At 42.5% G+C, this 24515-nt stretch overlaps 1 protein-coding gene across 1 annotated transcript in view; it reads left to right on the top strand.

Moving 5' to 3' along the window:
* Window positions 1-24515, top strand: part of plxna4 (plexin A4) — a 234879-nt gene that overhangs the window by 23330 nt on the left and 187034 nt on the right. The window contains exons 2-3 of the mRNA XM_069700337.1: window positions 1880-3228; window positions 14636-14818. Coding sequence (XP_069556438.1) covers window positions 1984-3228; window positions 14636-14818 — 1428 coding nt within the window. The 5' untranslated portion in view covers window positions 1880-1983. The remainder of the gene's footprint in view (window positions 1-1879; window positions 3229-14635; window positions 14819-24515) is intronic.

Below are 24515 nucleotides of genomic sequence, written 5' to 3'. Positions count from 1 at the left end.
ATCATCCTCTCTGCTCTTCTTATCATGTGCTAAGAGGCTGCCTGCTCTGTTCTTCCTCTCTCTCTGCCTAACAGGAGATGGAGGGGAGATTGGTAAGATTGCAGTGAGGTTGCGTTTGACACCACCACAACTTTTGATTGCTTGAATGTGAACCCTGAGATGAGATCTGTGGCTGGATAATGTCAGGTATAGCTACACCATTTATGTGTGCAAGTGTTCATAGTGATCATATAGCTAAAAGGCTTTCCGAAGAAACTGATTCATTTTTGGTGTCTTCAAAATCCCGTTTGGGATGTTATGCCAGAATTAGTGAAGTGAAAATGATAGAAAAGTTGTTGTCATTTGTCAGCGATATTTTCAGATATACTTTTTTTTTTTTTTTTAATTGTCTACCAATTGCCTACAACCATGACACTGTTTTATAAATTTGTCTATTTTGCTGAGAAAGATTTGCATTAAGTGTGACAGACAAGCTCGCGCATAACTTTACTGTGAATGACACTTCAAAGTTTGCCCCATCTTCACCCTGTACCTCTGAGCAGCACGCTGCATGTTATAAATGTTATTTGATAAGAAAAGGAGTTGGTATTACTTGTGTGCTATTTTTACATGTTGCTACATCATACTCAAAGAATACACGTTTTGAACGAGGTTACTACTTGATCCCAGTAGCAAACAATCTTTTTTGGCTGATGTTGGACTTTTATTTTTCCTAAAGGATGAATGGGTGTGAGGAAAAATCTGAATTTGGAATTTTGTCTTCGCAATAATTGCCTTTTGGTTTCTGTAGATTGACAACACCAATAATATATTATTATCAATAATATTGTGCAGTTCCATTACAAATTGTGATTTGGATTATTGCATGAGATTTTTAATTGCGCTGGTCTGTGTGAATGTAACACTTGGATTCTACCCGGGTGAACATCACCAATGATAATACCCAGCTTGCCACTGGAGAGGTGTAAGGAGCAGACTACTCACAGTGAGCCCATCACATTTGCAGGAAAGGCAGTTATTTCTACTTGATAATCTGTACCGGTGTGCGTTTTACACCGGGTGCTCTGACAGTATAGATATCACAGTCCTGCTCACCACATGCAGCATTTTCACGAGTAGTTCCTTTTCATGAAGGGTGTATGTGTTTGTTGTGGCTGTGAGTATAATGCTGAGACTGTGCAATTGACCCAAAGACCATTGGGAAGCTTATTTCTGCAACCACTTGCAGTTCCTCCCTAATTGTTCCTCCTTTGACCAAAAGCCCCCCATCTTTGTGTCTGTGCATGCATGTGTATGTAGGTATGCAGAAGGACCTTTTCTCTCTGCTGGCAGTGTCAGCAGGTGAGTTGCTCTATTGGGAGAAAAGAGAAAAATCGCCAAAGCATGCAAATTGCTACTCCGAGGGGAGAATCAATTAGGTGCATAGCGGCTGAAGCAGAAAGGCAGGGACGGGTGGAGAGGGGCAGGGGCCCATGCAGAGAGATGGTGCAGAGCCATGCTGATCACCTCCTCTGAGACAATGCATTACTCCTCCTCCTCCTCCTCCGTCCCCTTTCTCAGTGACTGATCTAACTGGCTAGAGCTGTCTGCGCACACTGCCTCTTTAAAGCGCTACTGTACCTCAGCCTCATTTTTTTTTTTTTTTTTTTTTTGTCAAGCCCATTTCTTCTCCAATTAAAGATTGCTCTGGAGTCTCAGATGTGTGGCCTCTTCACCTGCTCTACTCATTAAGATGTTCTACTCTAATCTGTGCCAGATAAAATTAGAACATAGATCACTAATGTACAGTGTATACAGTATATCAATATCCTGTCACAGTTTCTGTAAATGCAGTGATATGTTGCCTGTTTTCACTAAGTTCTGTCTCTTCCCTTTTCAGGTAAATAATGTCCTCTGTCTCAAGAGAGGCTTGATCCTGACTGGCCGACAGCACTGGACTGTGCCTCCGTCCCTCTCCTCACCAGTCCCACCCTAAGCACAGCCATGGCGTCCCTCGCCAGAATACGGACCTATTTTTTTGTATGCTGCTTCCTGTCTAGTCTGGTGCTTCCTGTGACCTCACAGACAGTGGTGCAAGCCCCACAGGCTCACAGTGCCGGCTCCCAAGTGATCACGGCGTTGCTTCAGGAGGAGGAATATGCATCCTTTCATGCTGAGAACCCTGCATGGACATTTAACCATCTCGCGGTGGACTATCGCAATGGCAATGTTTATTTGGGAGCTGTCAATCGCATATATAAACTGTCCCCAGGCTTGGAGGTCCAGGTGTCCCATGAGACTGGCCCAGATGAAGACAACCGCAAGTGCTACCCACCACGTATTGTCCAGCCCTGCAGTGAGCCGCTGACACTCACCAACAATGTCAACAAGATGCTTTTGATGGACTATCGGGAGAACCGGCTGCTGGCTTGCGGCAGCCTCTACCAGGGCATCTGCAAACTCCTCCGTCTCGATGACCTCTTCAAACTAGGAGAGCCCTTCCACAAGAAGGAGCACTACCTCTCTGGTGTTAATGAGAGCGGCTCTGTGTTTGGTGTCATTGTTTCTTATGGCAACGCCTCTCCGGACATGCTGTTTGTAGCCACAGCGGTGGATGGCAAGCCAGAGTACTTCCCCACCATCTCTAGCCGAAAGTTGGCCAGAAACTCAGAGGAGGATGGCATGTTTGCATATGTCTTCCATGATGAGTTTGTGGCTTCTATGATTAAGATCCCTTCAGATACCTTCACTGTCATCCCAGACTTTGACATATACTACATTTATGGCTTTGCCAGTGGGAACTTTGTCTACTTTCTGACTTTGCAGCCTGAAATGGGAGGTGGACCGACCACTGGATCCTCCTCTGCTGGTCGGGAACAGGTGTACACTTCCAAGATAGTCCGCCTCTGCAAAGCAGACACTGCATTCAACTCCTATGTGGAGGTGCCTATTGGATGCATTAGTGGCAACGTGGAGTACCGATTACTTGAGGCGGCCTACCTGTCAAAAGCTGGTGCCATTCTGGCACGCTCCCTCGACGTGGCACCGGATGACGATGTGCTGTTTGCCGTCTTCTCAAAGGGCCAGAAGAGACGTCCCCGTCAAGCCTCCCAGGACTCGGCGCTGTGTGTTTTCTCTTTGCGGAAGATCAATGAGAAAATCAAGGAAAGGCTGCAGTCCTGCTACAAAGGAGAGGGCACGCTGGACCTGGCCTGGCTCAAAGTCAAAGATATTCCCTGCAGCAGTGCGGTGAGTAGTGCTATAGCACACACGGTGTGCGATTTAGATTTTTGTTTTGTTTAATGACAGCAGTGCAGAAACAATTCAGATACGGACGAACACCAAACACTCCAGATGCGGATATTGCAGAGTACAATAGGACAATAGGAGGGCTGTATTGGCTTTTTTAAAAATTTATTTATTTTTTATTCAACACTTGCCCACACAAGTACACACTACTGTATGTACTGCATTATGACATCCAGTCCCTTAAGGACCAGCAGGTGTTGCACATTTCTTTCTGAAGTAGAAATGATCAAACCTACTCATTCAGGAGCGGCATAAAACTGTATTAACAAAAACAAATCACTTATGATTCCTTGTTGTTTCAATCATTTCTAATTGAAGGACATTAAGGTGAACATCTCTGGAGGAAAATGGGTTTTGAAGGCTCCCCCCAATGTTACCATAATGAGCTTGGTTGCACTGCGGGAGGGCCTCACTAACTCTCTGTTCTTGGGTGGGTTCATGCTCCATCCCATTACGATGAGATGTTAACCATCCACTGCCTCTTTTAATCCGCTCACCCTTTAAACAATGCAGCTGAATGCTCAGCCAAATTACCATAATTCCATTCTCCATAACAGCATTACAAATTCAGTGATTCAGTTCATTTGATTTCTCACTTTGTGCACATGAAAAACAAGGTTAAATTGGGTGTTGCATGTTTCGACCACCTTCACAAGCACCCAAAGCTGCTTCATGCATTTTTATTTCTTGATCTCATTACATCATTAATAAAAGCTATAAACCTGAAGAGCTAGAACATTGCCTCAATCAGAGTGCATTTGGTATTTATCATCCTCCCCTATATAGCAAACATGGCAAAATATATCACGTGGTCATTTGCCAAGTTTGAGTTTAGCGAGTTTAAATAGATTAATACAAATAAAGCCACACTAAAGAAAGTCTGTTTTTCAACATATAGATTAGTTAATGGTGTATTATTACAACTGGATGGTAAAAAGTTTTGCTTTCTTGGTATATTTTTGATATTCTAACGATGTAACCGGTAGATAACCACAGAAACTCCAGCTTTGTGCTAATATGAATGAAATGAATACACTAAATTAAAGTAGCAGTTTACCAGGAAAGAAAATAATATTTTATCTTCCTTAAGCCACTCATCTTTATTATCAAAAGTTGTAAATGGGAATTTATACAGCTACACTTCCACAAATTTGATGACTTGGTCGTGGTCATATTTCAGGAACATAAATTTTATCCTCTTGCTGCCCAGACCATATTGTTCTGACCTCAGTCACACGCTCCGTCGATACATTATGAAGTGACCCTCTCTCGGATCTCTGTGTTTATCTATTAATCCGTCTCTGGCACAGCACACGTGCCCGGACGCCTTTGTCTGCTGCTTGGGGGCCTGATAAATCATGCCTGGGGTGGAGCTGTCAGCAGGGAAAGGAAGTGTGAGGGAGCACGCAGGGGTTAGTGCTGAGGAATGATGCCATGCGCTACCGCCAGTGCATAAATTAGACCCTGCTGAACAAGTGACGGTGGACTCTGCAGGAGATAGATGAGTTCTGACGTACACACACACACACACACACACACACACGTGTGCCACCATACTTGTAAGTATGGCTACTACTGCGGTAATGGACATGGTGGATAGACTTTTGATAGCATCATGGCAATAAATCATTATTTTTGACATCAAATGATTTACTAAGATCAAGATCAGATGGGGTGGAGCTGACCTTACATCCATAAATAGTCATTTTTAAATGCATGGACACATAACATACTCATAAATCCGCCCATCACTTGAACATTAGTAAATTAGTAGATGTAAATGAGGCCCAGATATATTCTCCTGTAAGTGTTTGCACAATGATAATATATGTTAAGCTGAAGAGTGTTGCCTGTGATGGATGGTTGTCTTTCTAATATCCCATGGTTGATTTTTATGAATCGTTGGTTGTTGCTCTCAGATTAATTCCTTTGCTGTTTTAAATGATGCATGAGTGGGAGCGCTGCGTCTCAGATATCATCAGAAATGTAGTTTAAACTCATCGCTCACATCCTCTCCAATCTGTGCTTCCCTCGGGTGTACAGTAGAAAGCTAAGTATTGACGCGCTCTTACTGTACACTCGTACACATAGTCTTGAACATACCAAACAAGGTTGTTTAGGGAATTTTGGAAGGCAGACTGCTTTTTTGGGGGTTTCTGCTCTCAGAAGACACTCTAATTGAGGAGTCACAAAACCACATTAATATCCAACAGGGCTTGCTCACTCTATTACAACTCTTACACATTTGTTACACAAGCCAGCCGTCTCATTTTCTGCTGGACAAAAACGGTTAACGATTTGATGGGGGCTAGCTGTTTGTGGATAAGAGATGAAATTCAGATTGAACACTATTGTAAAGCTAGCGTCTGAATCTATAATATCTTATTCATGTACATATACTGTAAGTAGACAGTTTAAGCAGGTGTCTTTTCAGGTACAGTTAATTCACATAACCCCTTAAACTCAACTTTAGTTCAGTTTGGGACTCTTAATGATTTTTTAAATCCGAGATCAGATATTGCCTTCAATTATGGATATTGCAATATCATGATATGGCATAAGTGTTGTCATTTCCTGGTTTTAAAGGCTACAGTACAGTAAATTGATGTAAGTTCCTTAATTTACCAGGCTGTTCTTGCTGTTCTCTTATTTGCTTCTACCCACTTATTGCTATACCCACTATATCACAATATCGCTGCAATATTGATATCAAGTTATTCAGTCACAGATATTGTGACACCATGTCCAGTAAAATGTGCTCTTTAAATGTTCAGACTTTTGACTTTCTTTTTAAAGAGACTGACCCATATCCGCTGCTAATTTGCCTATTCAATTACACTTTTTGATACTAGAGGCATCAGAACATGCAGCATGACGAGGCAATATTATTTTTTTTGTAAATTGCAGAAGTTGGCGTCCACTTGCAGCAGGAAAAGCAGCAACTTAAAAAAAAAAAAAAACACTAGAACATTCCAAAGAAACCAATGTGATCCCACTTTCTGTACTGTAGAAAAAAGATTGACACGGACATACAGGCCATTAAATGTCTTTAAATGGGGGCCTGCATGTCACTCTGTTGGCTGCTTTTGCTATAGGGAATGATAAAGAGCCTTGTATTTAGGGCATACCCTTTTATCTTACTCTCTTCATCATTCACTTTATGCCTCTCCATCACACGATGTTCCCTGTTTCTCGCTTTCTTATGACACTTTGTATTTAAAAAAAAAAAAAAAAAATTTAGTCTTTCGAACACTGTCATATTTTGAACATGATGTGTTTTTCCTCCAATTAGGGAGAGGATGTACAGCCCCCAGGCTCATTAGAGTAGTCTGGCTGTATGGACCAATGTGAACACACACAGAACACACATTTTTGATAAGGATGAAACACATTCAGGCCTAATGTGGATAGACCAAACCACTATCTTTGCTGGAGCAGATGCATGACAGCCATAACCACAATATCCTCTCACTACTAAAGGTGCCCTGTGTATACTGGCAACCTCACATCACACTGTATGCAATAATGAATGTTAAACAACTTTGAAATATAATGTTTAATCACATTAATACATAGCATTTTCTTTAGTGTATACAGTTTTGGCATACATTAATTAATTAAATTAATATTCCTTTTTAAAGTACTTTGTGATCATCGTATTTTTTCCGTTTTCATTTCATTCAACAATGCAACACTTATATTCTGGTATTTCTGTGTTCTGGAATGGTAAATAATCAAGTCATCATAGTAAGTATGAATATGTGCAAGGACACAAGTTCATTTACAGGACACAGGCCTGGTTAGGAGTGCATAAAAACATTTGCTCCCGTCAGGCCTTTGATGCCTTACATCATCTTTAAGAGGCTTTCAGTCGTGGTGGGAGAGATGCAAAGAGAGAGAAGTAAAGAAGAAAAGAGGAATGCACAGGCAGGGTGAGAGAGCAGTAGAGAGGATAGATGGAAAGAAAGAGTGTGTGTGTGTCTCTGTGTGTGTGTGTGTGTGTGCGCGCGTGTGTGTGTGTGTGAGAGAGGTGCTTCCTCTCTCCCCCAAATGGCCATGCTTGGCTGAGCCACATAATGCGTGCTCAACAGTATAAGTCTGCAAAGGGCCTGCATCCATAGATCATTGTGAAGTGGCATGTGACCTATAAAAAAACCGCTGCCTGTTCCCTCCATGTTCACTGTGTCAGCAGAAAAAAACAGAACAACAAAACAGCGGGATTGCAATAAATTCACCCGCCGCTCTCTTCTCTCTCATCCTTGATTCATTGCTCTCTTCCTATGCCACTCATTTCTCCTTTTGCCTGTCCTTCCCTTCATGTTCTTATGAAAATACTAGCCACCGTCACTCGTTCTCATTCTCTCGGAGTCTGTGCCCCCGTCGCCTCTATTTCCCCTTTTGATTTCTTCCCGTAAGCACACAGTGAAGCGCTCTCCCCAAACACAAACGAGAAAATTACAAGGTCGTCTGCCAGGCTCTGACAGGCTACGGCCATCCCCTCATCCCTTCTGCTAATGATCATTAATTACATGTCATTAACTAACATGCCACGGGCTATTCTTTCACATTTGTCATGTGCTATCGACTTCACATTCTGAATTCACTCCAATTAATTAGATTATTCTTCTCGGCCGCGGCTGTTTCTTTGAGTCTTTTTGCTTGATCTCTCTCACAGTCCCCCAACACGCGGGCTCATCCCTCCCTTATTTCATCCTTCACTTGAAAGGAGTTCTTCCAATGTTACATTCTCTGTCTTCCCCCTGTGCTCCCTTTTTCATGTTACTGACTTTTTCTTCTGTTGTGTTCTTTGTTTGACCAACGTTTGAACAGTGTTGTCGTCTGTGCTGGTCATCTCCATCCCTCCTCTGTCTGATTGCAGAGCTCGATCAGTGACTAGGCTGCTGCCTTTGCTGCTGATGAGTCAGTCTAGGCCACATCCTCAGGAAGGGAAAGGCTAGTAGATTCATTAAGGACATCCAGACATCCCCCCCACCCCTCCCTCCATCCAGACCCCCTCTCCCCACTTCACCCCACTCCATCCACATATCCGCTAGCCCTGCTTGCTGGCTGGCTCGCTAATTAAATCTCCATACATGATACCGCTTGCTAAAGGTCAGAATCCATCACAATATCATTATTCTGTGATTAAACAAGTGTCTCCCGCTTCCTTCACCGTACGCCGTGCTGGTTGGCTTCTGCCTGAAAACACAGACATAACTGGAAACCATTTCTTTCCCCCATTGTTTTTTTACGTGTTGTATTTCAAAACTTCTGTTTCGTGCTATCTTTTTCCAGATTCCCCGATTCTCAGATTCCCCATCAAGCAGGGCAACATAATATTTTAAATTCTGCAAAAATATACTATACTATACTACATACTAAACAGTTTGCTATTATACCTATGACACGTTTCAATGTGAACTTTCATTGCAACCCGACCACTATGTCCTGACAAAAGATTATGAGATGAATCTGCACTTTTTTTTTAAATAAATATAAACACAATATTAGAAGTTTTGTAAAGGATTGCAATGGATGATAGAATCTCTGTAGGTGGTAATACAAGCAGAACTGTTCAGTTTGATTTCCCTCGTAATCATTTCAGAAAGAGAGGAACACATGGATTATGAAGTTATAGGAAACACTTTTCTTTTCATCATATCCAGCTCCTTGTTCAATTTGTGAGTTTCCTTTCCTCCCACCTCTGTGTCTCTTAAACTCACATCTTGCATCTGATATTCTCCTACCTTCTCTCTCTTCTAGCTCCGCTTTAGTGATCTCTCAATTTCAATCCAAAATTGTCATGCTGTTTCGTTAGTTCCTGATTTGATTGTTTGTCCTAACCAATATTTATTATCTGTTGTAGCCGCTCAGCTAACGGTTGGCAGGTGCGAGCATCCGCAAACACAAATTTACAAAATATCACAGGCTTATCAAAGCCTGCCACTACATATTGAAATCTGCCAACAGAACACTCCGATAAATCAACTTTTTTTCAGGCACACCCTGAGAAGTGCGTGTCCAGCCTAGTGTACCCATACACACCAATAGATACACATGTGCTGTATTTTCCAGCAGTGGTTTAATATTAATGCACAAACTCTCACTATAATTTCCCACTTTGCATTCTATAACTCCACTGATCTGCCATGATTGATGTCCCTTCTTCCCCGAGATGACATCACCGTCAGGCCCTGTGTGTGAACATCCATATATATAGATACACAACATACAGTATATGATCTTTCTTTCTTCAGTCCTAATCATTGGGACTAGTTTTTGAAATGGTCTCCAGGGCGCCATACAACGCGGAAGTTAAATCTGCTTGGTGACAGCTCTTGCGGTCCACGTTGACACTTGTGCATTCAAACTGAATTTTCAACATGATTCAGTCGGAGTGCTGCAAAAATAGCTCTCTCTCGGAATGCCCTGTGGATGCCTTAACAAAGCAGCAAAGAGCAGTGAATCCCAGTCATCAGAAACACATACGCAGTGACTCCTGCTCCTGTGCTGCACATTTGATTTTGTGAAGAAGAATCCAGTTTTTTAGTTTACGCACAAAAACACAATTTCTTTCTTTTTTTTATTTGAATAATCCATATTCTCTCCTCACCTAATACTTGTTATTCCTTTTGAATTATTCCTACATTCACTTATTGGGTTCTCTTGTCTGCCATTCATCTTAATGCCACATTGACTTGTGCAACATTATTTGCGATGGACACTTTACATTTCATCCTAGAAGTCACTTCTCTCATCATTTGCCACTGTGTACCTCACTTTTTCTGCTTCAAACAGGCATCTATCTAAACACACTCAGATTGTTTAATTGGGTATATAAAGCTGGACCAAAAGAAGACAGTTTTTGTGAAGAGGGAAATGGGAAAATCATTCATGGTGACAGGATGCGACATTTGTAAGGTTGTGACGTGATGATGGTCGGCCTAAATATCAAAAGATAAAGCATACAGAAGAGTGAACACTGTGTAATCACAGTGTTTTTGGTGTTGTTTCAAAGTGAATTTGTGTCTTTATTTCATAGTGTGAGTGGTGGGGTATTCTGCCCCAGGTTGCTTGTGTGATGGAGGGCATCAGTAGGCAGACAGACTAGGTCTCAGCACATCTGATACACAAACACGCTTCCTCCCAGTCACACTTACAAATGATGGGAAGAGGTTCATATGAACTTGCAAAATCAAAGAATTTATCTATAAAACTGTTAATACGATTCTTGAGATTCTTTGGGCTTGCCACACGTGTAGGCAGATCACAGAGGATTTCAAAGACATAGAGAAGAAATGGTCCACATGAGAGACCTTTCAGCAAGGCTTTTGCGTACCACTTATTATGTTGTACCATAGTTTGGGAATCACCACTCTCAAGTGACTCTGTTGCTGCAGGAGTCACACAGCCAGTGTTTTATTCTAGTGAAATTGAATGTTGATATTATATCTTACAATGAACACTGCAAACCCACTTAGTCATGACATAATTCTCTGGTGCCATCAATCATCCTGGCAGGTTAGTCATTTAGCACAGTAGGGCAAGAGGAAAATACTTGATGTCCTTTGTGGCTAATTACACTAAGAGCAACTACGTTGATACATTGTCTTCATTTGACTCCAGTCTTTCTTTTATGAGAAGTATATGTAATCCTCAATGACTCTACATTAAAAGAAGCTCATCATATCAACAAATGTTGCATTATGAACTTTTCGATTACAGTGCAGAAGGGCAGTATCGGCACACTAAAGTGGACTGCTGAAGAAAGTCATTTAGAGTGCCACAGGCAGTTTAATAACTAATAAAAAAAAAAAGGAACGGCCAGAAATGTAAGAAAATGGTCTCTTTGGAGTCTCCAGTGGTTTAGGAGTGACAAAGTGAAATGTCTCAGTGCTTTAACGTGTGTCATTAACTTTGTGAACTCGCAGCCAATGGAATGGGCCCCTCACAACAGTGCAAACCCAGATTAGGCCATACATCAGAGAGTGTTGGAGAGCGGATCTCTTTCAATCCCCCACTAATCGCATTGAGCAACTCTCTTGCTTTCGCGCGCGCCCACTGCCCCCTCTCTTTTTCTCCACTCTGTATCTGCTGATCCCCCTGCACAGTCCAGAAGAGAGCTCTCTTTGTGCCGGTGCTGGCAGGCAGACAGAAGCAAAGAGATGGATACGGCTGAGAGTGACCTGATTCTGCCTCAGTGCCTGGCCTCTGTCCAAATACAGAGACTCTGCTCTCTTGTCCCTCTGTCTTCAGGGAGGAACCCTCCATCTTTCTCCTCTGTTGCTACGCTGCGGGACGCTAGCTGAAATACCTGCCGGGCTTGACCAAGAAAGTGTTTGGAGTTTCAAGTCATTGGCTAGTTTTGTTATTAGTCATGCAGTAAGCACATGTTCAAATCAATACAGATAATTTTACCTGTACTAATAATAACCATATATCTGCAGTACCCAGGGATGAAGGTACTGATGACACCTGATGACACATTCAATTTTCTTAGATAAGATAAAAAAAAATAGAAAATATAAGGTCAATACTAAGATTAAATTGGACACATTGAAGGGGATCTCTTGCCTTCAATGCAACAACTTGTAAAGCAAGGGCCATTGGGAATTGGGAAGACAAAAAGGGTTGAGAGAAACAACATTACAAATCAGTTTGAAAATGTATTAATAAATTGGGTTAAGGGACAGAAAAAGTGACATACAGCATGATAGAAGCAGTGACAGCGGTATCTCCCTGGCAGACAACGTCAACGGCTACATGGATGTTATTTGCCATTCTGACTTGAGACGTCGTTGGCATCTCAACTACGAATGTCATGTTTCGGCGGTGGCGTAATGAAAATATGTCGGCTTCCTGAAAGGGCTGACAGACAAAGTATTTCATTAGATTGCCGCACAGAGGACAGAGATGGTGATGATTGGCAACCAGTCGAAATAATACAGCATGTGTCAGAGGCAAGAGATGAGAAAACACACATCCCCGCACATAAACACCTCCTCTTCGTGCACATGCATCACCCTTTACTGGCACAGTAATTTTTTTTTTTTTTTGATGATGAAAAACACTTTATTTTTTGGAAATGTAATTAATCTTGGGAGAAATGGCTGAAACATTCAATCATCGATGCACCGAATACTACAAAGTACTCCATTTTGCTTCTGATAGACCCTATTAACCTTTGAAGCCGAGCATGATGACTATCCTTTGTAACTGATGGCGACACTAAGAGGGTGTTTTTTTTGTCACCTAAACATGGAATAAGAATGAGTACATAGAAGCAGCTTTACTGTTTACTGGAGAAAACCGGAGTGACCCTTTCAGGAGTGACCCTTTCAGGAGTGACCCTGATTCTCATCGGAGTGCCATTAGTCTTGCGGCGAGCTACCACACGACTTGGAGGACAGAGAGTGCATTCTTGACAGCAGCTTGTTCTGAAAAGGTCATGAGGAGAGCGGCAAAGGGAGTGTAGCGAATTGGAGAAAAAGTTGCGCTCAAATATTCATCTTTGTTTAGTCTCTTTGGCATCTCAGTCTCCCTTGGCATCCATCACATCTCCTTTCTCCATTTGTCTTTGTTCTCTCTCCTTTTCGTCCTCATCTCAGCCATTAACCATATGACATGATCTTGACCCAAATTTAGGTCATCTCTATCAATCATTCATACCACTCCATATAACCCTTATGTTATAGTCCTCAGCCTAAAGCCTGGACCAGCCATGTTCCATTTGTCTAATGCAAGCAGATCCCATATTTCCTCTGTGGCTGTCAGAGGCATCTGATGCTGATAATGATGGCCTATGGTGATGGGTAGGAGACACTTGGGGCTTGGACGATTTATCAAGAGCCCCGAAGGTGCACTTCCAGGAAGAATAATGGAAAATAAGACGTAAACAAAAAGACACTCTGCCCCACAGAGCAACCTCCGACGGTACAAACCATCAGCCAACTCGCGATTTAAAGATGTTTCAAAGGTTTTGGTTGCATGTTAGGACATGATTTTAGCCGAGAAGTTCTCCTATAAACTAATTTTGATTATTTTTTCTGCTTTACCTGACATGCTCCTTTTGTTATTTTAACAATATTTAAATTTTAGCACACTTTGTGTGAGGTTCATAATAATCAACCTGCACATGCCCAATCATTTTTACTGGACTAAAACACTGTATAATACAATATTCAAAACAAAAAAAAGTTCTTTAGAAATTGCTTTTCAAGTCAGTTCAGTAAAATATGGATTTCATAACTTGTACCCACCATTTCGTCTAATCTCTGATAGTTTTCTGTTATTTTTATAGAATTTAAAGGCAGTGCCACATACCAAGGCATTTCTCCTCACAGCAACCCACCACATTGCTAAGCTATTAATCAAGCAGTGCCTCCTTTAGTCCTAGACCAAGTGTTTCAAATCCATCCATGCACCCAGAATAATGACCAATCCCGAGCGCCATTATTCTCTTATCAAAACCCATAAGTCATTCTGCCCACAGTGACTAGTAAGAATATCCCCACTGACAGGATTAAACACGTGCATGCAAACACAATACGTAGAAAAGCACAAAACAAAAAACACACCTATCTGTATATAATTACAAAATCACAGCAGCATGTCCAAACTGAAAGCATAACGGATGAACCTCCATCGAGAGTTGCATTTTTGCCTACTCTTAATTCCGTTTTTATATTTAGATATATTGCAGGGATTTGCCTTAAAGCCCTGCGATAGTGCAGCACTTTTTGTTTTTTTTCTTATTTCACTCCGTTCACTTTGAATCGCTTCACATTGAATATCTTGCTGCACTGGCATTTCTGCAGTTGCTGTTGCATTGGGTGGACGGTGGGGAATTGTGCCTGACAGAGCAGCCTCTGGCGCTATTACAGAACTAAAGCCTGACTGCAGTCTTCTTCCATCTTCATCTCTTTCTTTACTTGTTTTCATATTTGCTGTATCTTACATGTGGACCAGCCAACGCACAGACACGCACTACAAATACTCTCACATTATGTACCTTGACCCAGCCATATACAGCATGTTCCTTATAGAAGTACACTGACAGTCATATGTAATGTATTCCTGCTCTGGTTGATCTTGAGCTCACCATTTGCTGTTGTAAGTTGTTTATCTGGAAAAACATGCTCACGACACCCATAACTTTTCTCCCTTAAAATATCTGTAGCATACCTCTATCTATTTTTAATAACCGACATATGATTTCACAAGTGTTTGCCCAAGCAGTGCCTTTTGCCTTAAATTTAGATTTGAACACATTTTAAGCCCAGTATTAATGAAGCGAACTGAATTATATTTGTGTTGTACTAATCCCATTTCTTCTTCCCCTCTGCAGCTCTTGACCATTGATGATGACTTCTGTGGCCTCGACATGAATGCACCGTTGGGCGTGTCCGAGATGGTGCGCGGCAAGCCTCTCTTTTCTGACGCCATCGATAAAATGACGTCTGTCATCGCCTACGTCTACAAGAACCACTCGCTGGTCTTCGTGGGTACAAAAAGCGGACGAGTCAAGAAGGTAAGGAGGAGAAATGTGCTGTAGGTTGAAAGGTAGCAGAGTTTGGTTGAACAGATGGAAGCAGAGATTCAATTTCTCTGTTAGAATGTGGAGTAAGGGCTGGGAATTAGGGACTGCTGGATCGGAGGGAGGATAGTAGTAGTAAGGCAGATTGACTTTCAGGCAAATCAGCTCAGTCAGCTGTATTGGCAGTGGGAAGAGGTGTGTGTGCGTGCATGAAAGAGAAGGAGACTGAATGGAGGACGTGTGTGTACTTTACTTTGGAGATAAATTGTGTGTGTGTGTGTGTGTGTGTGTGTGTGTGTGTGTGTGTGTGTGTGTGTGTGTGTGTGTGTGTGTGTGTGTGTGTGTGTGTGTGTGTGTGTGTGTGTGTGTGTGTTTTTGAGGTAAGGGGATCAGAAGAGCCCCTTAGGGTTTTTTATTCCTACAGCCAAGCCTATCTGGTATCTCTCAAATCCTCCTCATCCACTGCACCATATATATCACACATACACTCACATACACCCGGTATCAGGAGTATCTGCTGCACTTTTCCTTCACTTTGGACTTGTATAAAATCCAGAGCCCTGGGGGCAGATTGGAGCACACATCAGCATGTTGCAGAACTTGCTAGACAGCACAGATCAGCATGTTGCAGAATCGATTAGACAAAGTTTCTTATCTCTTTCTTGAGGCAAATTAAAAAATCTGAATAAGATGAAATACATAATTTATTAATTAATTTATGTAACTGCGTAATAGTGTCCTGTATAAGTAGGAGAAACTATATGAATCACATTTGGTCTTTATGATGTTGCATTTTTCACATGCTTATGTAATAGTGCAGTAACATGCTAAGTTGTCTTAGGAAAACAGAACTGATCCTCTGGAGCCTGTGGAATTCTTACTGCAGCTGGGAGTGTTACACATAGCAGCTGTGAATGTCTTTGACCATAACTGCTTCCCCCTTGAAAATCATGTCACACTCTGTGACAGCACAGCCCTTGGCTAAACAAGATTTGTCCCCTCAGAGTTAAACAGCACTGGATAAGCCGGGTTTTGGCGTGTTGTGTCTTCCACCTTAGACTCCCCTCATGCCCCGATGCCTTCCTGCGTGTGGCAGCTCTTTTTAGACGTAATGTGATGATGCACTGCTGCAAGGTGTGATAGGACTTGGTAGCTCCTGTACTCTTACCTCTCTTTTTTGCGCACACACACACACACACACACACACACACACACACACACACACGCACACGCACGCGCACACGCACACGCACACGCGTATGTAATTTAGGGCCATGACTGCAACTAATTCTGGAGGAGGCTAGGCCAGTGAGGCTCACAGGGCATTACACAGAGAGGAGGAGAGAAGAGATGGAGTCACTGTGGGAAGCAGAGAGCTGGAGGGGGGAGATTGGCCAGAGATGGACTATATTCCAGAAATGAATGCCACGTAGGGATGAAGGCGGTGTGTATGGCAAAGGTTGACAGTAGAGAGTGAAAAACAGAAGGGAGAAACAAGCAGCCAATGTCGAAAGGTCTTTTCCTTTTCTTACACGCACAGGCAGGAGTGCTGATTTATACATTGTTATTGTTGATTACTGGCCCCATACCTGTGTTTGCTGCTGTTGTTTGTCTTCCATGCGGTAGCAGAATGGTTGAGGCAGCGGTTTTCCACGTGGTAACCAACATGTAGGCAGGTGTTTCAGATGGGAAGTATGTAATCATATTTAATACCTACTGCTCATCTCTAATGATGAGATTGAGTTAGGAATTGGAAATGTTGTGGCATTGAGTGTTGAAATCATTACAACCTGTTCAGGGTTTTCTGAATATTCTCAAAAACCTGCAGGCATCTTTCTCTCTGGTTATCTTTTTGCTTTTCTTCTTTTTTCGCCTGGCCTCTCTCAAACCATCCCTCTCAAAACCATGTATTTAGTGTAAAATATAGGTTCTTCTTTGATCTTAAAATATGAGTGAAATTATTTACTTTAAGTCAAAATATACAATTAGTTCTTCCAACTCCACCCAATGTTGGGTTTATTAAATAATTGATAGATGCTTAAACATTAATTTCAGCATAAGTATTGGGATAAATTGTGTTGTCTTTCTCAGTTTGAAGTCTTACTGTAGCTCATCACATCATGGTGACCTTTTAGCTGCAACTGCTCTTACCAGGGACACTTTGCACCAGTATTAGCACAAGGTTGCTCCCATTGTACAGACACAGCGACTGAATTCAATACTCTCCTTCTTCATTGTTCGCACCGTTTCCTTTTTTATAAAAGGAAACAACCTTGACCCATCTTCACGTGTATTAAAGACACCTGGGAACTTGTCTATTTAAAAACTCTCTAAATCTGTTCAATTCAAAAGACATTTATAAATTCTAGAAATATATATTGTTCAAGAGATCAATAAAACACATCTCAATTAAGTTAATGAGAAAACATGAGTTGGATTCCACTCATTTTCTGCGTGATATTTTGCACTGTTGCCATTTAATAGAATCCTGTCTGAAGTGTTTTGGCGTTGTTCTCATTCAAACTCAACATAAATGAAGGTCACATTGTGCACATATGATTTATTCAGCCAAAGGAACCCCCCTTCCCCTCCTCACACACACACACACACACACACACACACACACACACACACACACACACACACACACACACACACACACACACACACACACACACACACAAAGGTGATCAATATTCTGTGTCAACACAGGCGTGCACACTGTGCACACAGTGCCCAGTTACAATCCCATCCTCCCCTCCCATGTACATACTTACCCTCCCCTGTCATTAACTGTATACCATTAGATGACATCACAGGCAATAAAAGACAACAACAAGACAATAAAAAGTCTGAGCTTTGGTCCACCTCCTTCATCAGCGACTTTATAACCCCTCGGCTAATGGATGTTGATTTATACACACTCCTCCACCTTACTTGTTCCATCCGTCAGCCCCCTCCTCCTCCTCAGATCTTCTCACGCACGCTGTCTTTCACTCTATTTCGTCAGTGTTATTTATGATCTTGTGAATAAATATAAGCATTACGGTAAAAGAGAGTGGCTTAATGGAGTGGTGTTTGGGTGAGCTAAATGTTAGTGTTTACAGGCTGGCGTTTATGACATCATGAAGTTGAGCTGGGCAGGAAAGCTGAGTGAATTAAATTCAATTTGCTTGTGAAATGTTTTAATGGAACAGAGGTTAGAGTAAAATTTTGCTTGTAAAATATGACGCCTGTTGATCAGAGTAAAGACATTGTACAATCATGAGGAGGATTGTCATCAATATAATGCTTTCTCAAGACCTTAAACTCATCCTTAACTAACACAATGCTGTCTTAAACCCAACTCTTAACTTACCTTAACTTCAGCCTAATATGGAGATCAGTTGCAGATATACAGGTTATAAAATCCCGTTTATGTTGAAAATCTTCATGTAAGGTAAGCCCATAAAGAAAGAGGATAGAATGGGTTCCCTTGGGAACTAGATGCTAGTGGTGGTAGAGGGATTCAAATCTGAAGATCATTGTGGTCAGAGAGATGTAGTGGGTTGTGTAGTAATCCTGAAAACAGATTGTACGAGTGTGGGTCTGGAGAGTAAGGTTGGGTCAGAAAGACTTACTCTCGTTCCTCTCCCAAGAGTTATTTTAAGACATGAGGCCCGGCCAAAATGTTTCACTTTGTTTGTCTTCTCAAATGTAGTCATACAAGACCCAACACCCAGATTAAAACACGTTCGCAGAAAGCAACCCTAGCCTTAGATGGCTTTGATGCCAAGTGGTTGTATAAAGTCTGTTTTGACACAGTCTCAGCTCAATTTCATAACACTCTCCTGTCAGCATAAAACAGGCAGTGCTGTTAAATCAGTTGACCTCTGTACGTGTCCACAGCTGCAGCCGTTCTTGGCTGTTACAATTTTACACAAGGCTTAAAACTGCCACATTATTTGTGTACCTCCGAGCCTTTTCCTCACTCATTTTTTTTTTTTTTGCACCTCACTTCGAGCTCTTTTAAATTAATGTCTTTTCATATTTCCTACCTCTTTCTCCTCATATTTATCTGCTTCCCCTCCCTTTCTCCATCTCTGTTTGCCCTAACCACGTAATTTCCCTGTTCCTTTTTCCATTCATCTCCCTCCCTCCCTCTGTCTATCCGTCCATGGCTGAGTGGAGTTGCTATGAAAGCTCTTTGATGGCTACCTCCTGCCACTGGAAGTGAATGGACCATATGTCGGTGGGTTTGCGTGTTCGTTGGTCTGTGGCTTAAGGGAGGAGATGGAGATGTGATGGAGATAAAAGGCAGTGGCAGGGTAAGGTTTAAACCCATTTACTGCAGGTCAGTACACACCAGCAGGTCAAGGGGAAAGCCTTAACCCCCTGTTGACTTTGGTTTAGTTTATGGTCATCTGGTCATACTACACATGGGCAGGATAGATACACGTTGGTGTAGACACAAATGCATGATACTCACACACTGCACTTGATTGCTTGTATTGAGATAAGCACACATGCATCAGTAAACACTACTGGACAAAGGCTGCCCAGGTATCGCCATGGGGCCGTGGCTGAAGAGGTGGACGAGGGGACAAGAGGGAGGAAGTGGAGAGTAAAGAGAGAGAAGAGGTGAGATTGAGGGCCACCTGCCGAGGTGCTAATGCATCTCCCCACTGTCCGTCCCAATGGGGGAGCATTGGCGCTCAATACAATGAGCAGCTAACCTTGAACTTGACATAGACAGCGGCTCAAAAATGAGCAATGCAGGACATGCAAATATAATGAGGTCAGAAAAGCTCAGGATAAATGTGTTTCTGTGTCCTAGATATTACCAATTCACCCAAAGCACTGCCAAAGGTGGTGTCTGAAAAACAAGACCTGTGTGCATGGTTCTTGGAGTGTTGGTGTAGAGGAGGACAAAAGAAGGAAAAGAAGACTTTTCCATGGAGAATTTGTCAGTATTTGGTCAAAGCCATAGAGCAGGTTGTTGTGACAATTTGTTCGCCTCTTAACCACTGCCACTACTTTTCAATCTGTCCCAGTCAGACAGAGAAGTGGGAAGAAAAAGAGGCAAACACAGAGAGAGTGAAGACATGGAGGAAACAAAGAGAAGAAGAATTTTGGTGGTGAGGAAGCAATAAAATGAAAGGAGAGGGTAGAATGAGACTGAGAGAGAAAGGTGAATGAATGGTGGTGAATGTCGAGGCACAGAGGGATCTGTCATTTAAGGTTGTCAGGGGAGATGGCATGGGAGAGAAACAGGTCAATTTCAACAGTGAATGGTTAATGTTTGTTGTTGAGAAGGGAAAGGTCAAACTCACTTTTGTCTCCAGCTCTGTCGATTTCTGTTTCATGGTCTATACAGCCTATCCTGTCTTGAATGTCTCATTACCTCCTCTCTCCAGCTATAGTAACCCACCACCAACACCCCCCTCCCCCCAATCTGTCTGTGGCATCCTGTTTAATAAATGAACAGGGGTTTTTAGATCTGTCAGCACAATAGATTGTGTACAGATAGAGAGCCTTTACTTGAAATGTATTGTTCTGGACCAGTTCCTTATGTTTTGTAGGTTGATTGTGTACTTGTTTTGTGTCTGTGTGTGTGTGTGCTCTTGTCTGTGCTTGTGTGTATGATTGGTTGGTTAGCCCCAGATGCAGATTATTGAAATGGGCTGAGCTGAGCCGTGGTCAGTGGAGCAGAGGATTAACTGCTTAAAGCTAATGATGAAATATGCTGTAGGACGGGCAGGCATCATGTGCATGTGTGTGGACAGTGTTTTGTGATTTAGACCTCCTCCCTTCCCTTGTTACACTATGAACACAATGCTCTTCAACACAGGTGCACACACCCCCACTCACACCGCCATTATCACCCTGGCTGGCAGCCTTTACAACCCCACCCAGTTGTTCATTCATTCCCGGCCAGTCGTCGAAACCGCTGCAGTATTCCCAGAATGTCAATGTTCCCCTACTGTTAAGTATTCCTCAGCTGTCTTGCTAGTTGCCTTGGCACTGTGTGTGTGTGTGTGTGTGTGTGTGTGTGTGTGTGTGTGTGTGTGTGTGTGTGTGTGTGTGTGTGTGTGTGTGTGTGTGTGTGTGTGTGTGTGTGTGTGTGTGTGTGTGTGTGTGTGTGTGTTATGTGTTGTTGCTCCCACACCAGTCAGTACAGCAGCACACACTACAGAATGCTCTGACGTGAGTTGCCATGGTAGCACAGGCTGCTCCACGTGCACAGGATAGAATGTATAGAAGGCACCAACACATGGAAGACACACACACACACACACACACACACACACACACACACACACACACACACACACACACACACACACACACACACACACACACACACACACACACACACACACACACACACACATGCACACACGCACACTCGCACACTCGCACACATATATCTGAGAGTATATTGTGATACAGTCAGTATTTAATTTCCAGGGAAGCTCACAGTGTTGCACGCACGTATATTGTGTTGATACAGTGACGTGAGTGAACATTAGTGTGATCTGATCTGATGATAGTGGGCTGCTATTCGATGACAGGTGCTGTCCACTGCATGCCCATGAGGCTGATTGAACACACAATATTAGAGTGCTGGTGTTTTTTCTCGTGCTGTATTGACTGCTGTCTGTTACCCAGTGTTCCTCTGCTATTTGCTGTATAGAAAGAAAGGCATGTCAAGGGGAATCAGTCTACAGGAATCCCGCCGGCAGACTCTGCCACCGTCCTTCTCCTTATGCTTATTTTCACAGCTTTTTAAAAAAAAATTTTTTTATTGCAGCATTGTTCCCAGCCAATTGTTTCTCCATACATCATCTTCTGGAAAGTGCTTGGTGCACAAGGTTTGCTTCAGCCTTCTTCCAAAATGACCATTCCTTCTTAAAATGTGGGGAGTTAGTTTATAGTCTGTGTGCGCTTTTCATCATTTTATATGAGACTCTGTGTAAATATTGGTCAATTCTGTGCAGGAAATCTTGGGGGCTAATGAGAAGTGAGGTCCATTAGTGGCTTGGGAAGAGGATCACAAGGTAGTGATTGCCTTGCGTGTTGCTGCAAAAAAAAAAAAAAACTCATTCAGTCGCCATGTAGTGTGAATGTGCAGTAGAGAGAGTCCATGTTATGTTCAGGGAAGAAGTCGCAGCCTTTACTTGAGGTAGAGTTAGACGGAGGAGGGGAAAAAGAGGGGAGATGGCGAATGGAAGGGAAGATAGGGCGGAAATAGAAATGCGGGGAAATTGGGTATGGTTTGGGGCAGTGGTCGTATGAGGACGGCTTCACGGGGGGATAGAGAGAAACGTGTTGTGGACTTAATGTTTCATGAATATAAGTCATCTGGTAATATATTCAATCTTTTGTTTATTTCTGTCCCATTCATCTTTGCCTTGTGTTCTTAGTAGTTTAGTAGTCTCCTTGTTCCTGTTAACGGTTGATGTAATCTGCCTTTGTTGTGTGGCGTGTCATTTAAAAAAATTTTTTTTTATACTTCTCATGACAAGAAAAGGTTGGCAAACTGCACCTCAAAGTTCTCCGACTTTGAAGGAGATGAGGACAGAAAACAGAAAACACAGATGGAGAGATGGGGAAATTGAATGTGCATCAACTGAAAGGGGAGCGTAGACGTGGATGGACGTAGAGGTAAACTAAGGGCGAAATGACCAAAGAGGACAAAAAGAAAGGGAAGATGGACCCTGAAAACGGGAATGAAGTAGAAGCAGAAAGCAAGTGGCCACCAGGGATTGATAGAGCATGCGTTCCAGACCGTCTGGGAATTTACCTGTGCTTCCTCACAGGTAAGCTAGGTGTTTAGTTGATTAAAGACATGAGCAAAAGCAATCTCTTCTGTGATTTAGACAGAGTATCGCAGGGAGCAGCCAGTTAGCAGCGGCCTGACTCGGCAGATACACAAAGTGCCCTGATGTAGTGGATGACATTGCTTCGGTGTCCAGCATTCTTGACTGTCAACCTTTACGTGTGTGTGTGTGTGTGTGTGTGTGTGTGTGTGTGTGTGTGTGTGTGTGTGTGTGTGTGTGTGTGTGTGTGTGTGTGTGTGTGTGTGTGTGTGTGTGTGTGTGTGTGTGTGTGTGTGTGTGTGTGGTCGTATGCAAAAAATAGCTGCTCACGCTAGGCGTGTCATTCAGGTGTGTATTTATAGATGCCATCGCTGTAGCTTGGCCTTATCCCTCCTTTCCAAGGTTTCTCTATAATTGATGAGCTGCTAGGGGCTGAGCAGGGCTGAGCACACACATGCACGTAAACACACACACGCACGCACACTCACAAACACAAAACCAACCTTGGTGACCAGCTGCTTCACTGCAGGTTGACACCACCATGTTTGCACACAGTTGCACACTAAGTCAGAAGCGCTCGTGGCTTTCAGCGTTCCTGCGGCGCTTGTCCCTACGGTGAACCTCCAGCTATGAATGGTCCATGTGGTGTTACGGACTCTTGTTATGTTGCTCTAACTTGAGCTCACAGTCCTTAAACTACTGTAGAACCTCAGCCTGATGTTACATTGCTGGGATGATTTCAACGCTTTTCCAACCTTCCTATGAAATTTAAATAATATTCAGACGCAAGGCTTGTAGAAAACCGTTTTTTATTTTTTTATTTTTTATATATACACAAATTGTCTCTGAAACGAGAAGCAGGAAGAAAGTGGGTGAACAGCCGCAGAAAGGAGAGCTCAGCAGTGAGAGACTGAAAGAGTGCAGAGGGCAAAATTGGCGAGCAAGAATAAAGGATGAAAGCTAGAGATGGAGAGAATGTCGAGAAAGGGTAAAGTGAGAGGGTGAGAGTGGTGAAATAGAGTTTGATGTTCATTTTACTCTCGTGAGTCTGCACCTACTGAAAAGAGTACCAGTATGTGGCGGCATATTGAGCTGTGAGTGATTTGAGTGGCTATTCTCCGCTGTGTGTACGTGGATTTGAAAGGCTCGAGCCAGCCGAGAAGTGGGAGAGCGAAAATGGCAAACTTCAGTCTGATCTTTCTGTTTTCTGGCAGTTTGAACTTTCACTGACTCTTATGTGTTGCTGGCTCAGGGTTAAGACGAGGTTAGCTGCTGAGAAAGATGAGTCGAGGTCTGGGGAAATAAATCAAAGCGCTGCCAAGGAATCTGCTTTGATCGCAAGTAATTTTCGCCTGTTGCTTTTTAATCTGTTTTCGGGGGAATGATTTGTGAAGTACTTTAGCAGAAAATGGCAGAATACTTCCTCAGGGGAACAACTTTATTTTGTCAGTTAGAATTATTTCTGTGTATTAGCATGTGTGTGTTTTTATACATGGAGTCATTACATGATCATATGAAAACTCTTATGCTGCCTAATGGAATTGTATTGTTAACTTTTAATAAGCTTACAATGTTGAATTTTAGATGAAGCTGATCCAATCAATTAGTGAGTCATTTTGGTCTATGCACATTGACAATGCCTCTAATACAAGCAATTACCTCCTGAACATTAGCAGACCACATTGAGCAAAGTGAAAATTGTTAGTTGGCTTTGTGAAGCTGGGGAATGCTCAAGTTGTGGCACATTTAATAAAGTATCCATGCAGCTTGTTCATTAGTGGCTCAGATAGTGGGGGATATTATCTCAACTGTGTTCCTTAATAAGAAGCTGCAAACAGAAGAAAGATGTGATCCGGAGGCAGGTGAATTATGACAAACAATAACAAACT

This window comes from Brachyistius frenatus, unplaced genomic scaffold (assembly GCF_029030835.1).
Source record: "Brachyistius frenatus isolate BFR_SWC_R1_liver_20210118 unplaced genomic scaffold, ASM2903083v1 Contig_33, whole genome shotgun sequence".
Lineage (NCBI taxonomy): Eukaryota > Metazoa > Chordata > Actinopteri > Embiotocidae > Brachyistius > Brachyistius frenatus.
Note: the sequence above shows the minus strand (reverse complement) of the source record. Positions and strands in the feature narration are given on the sequence as shown.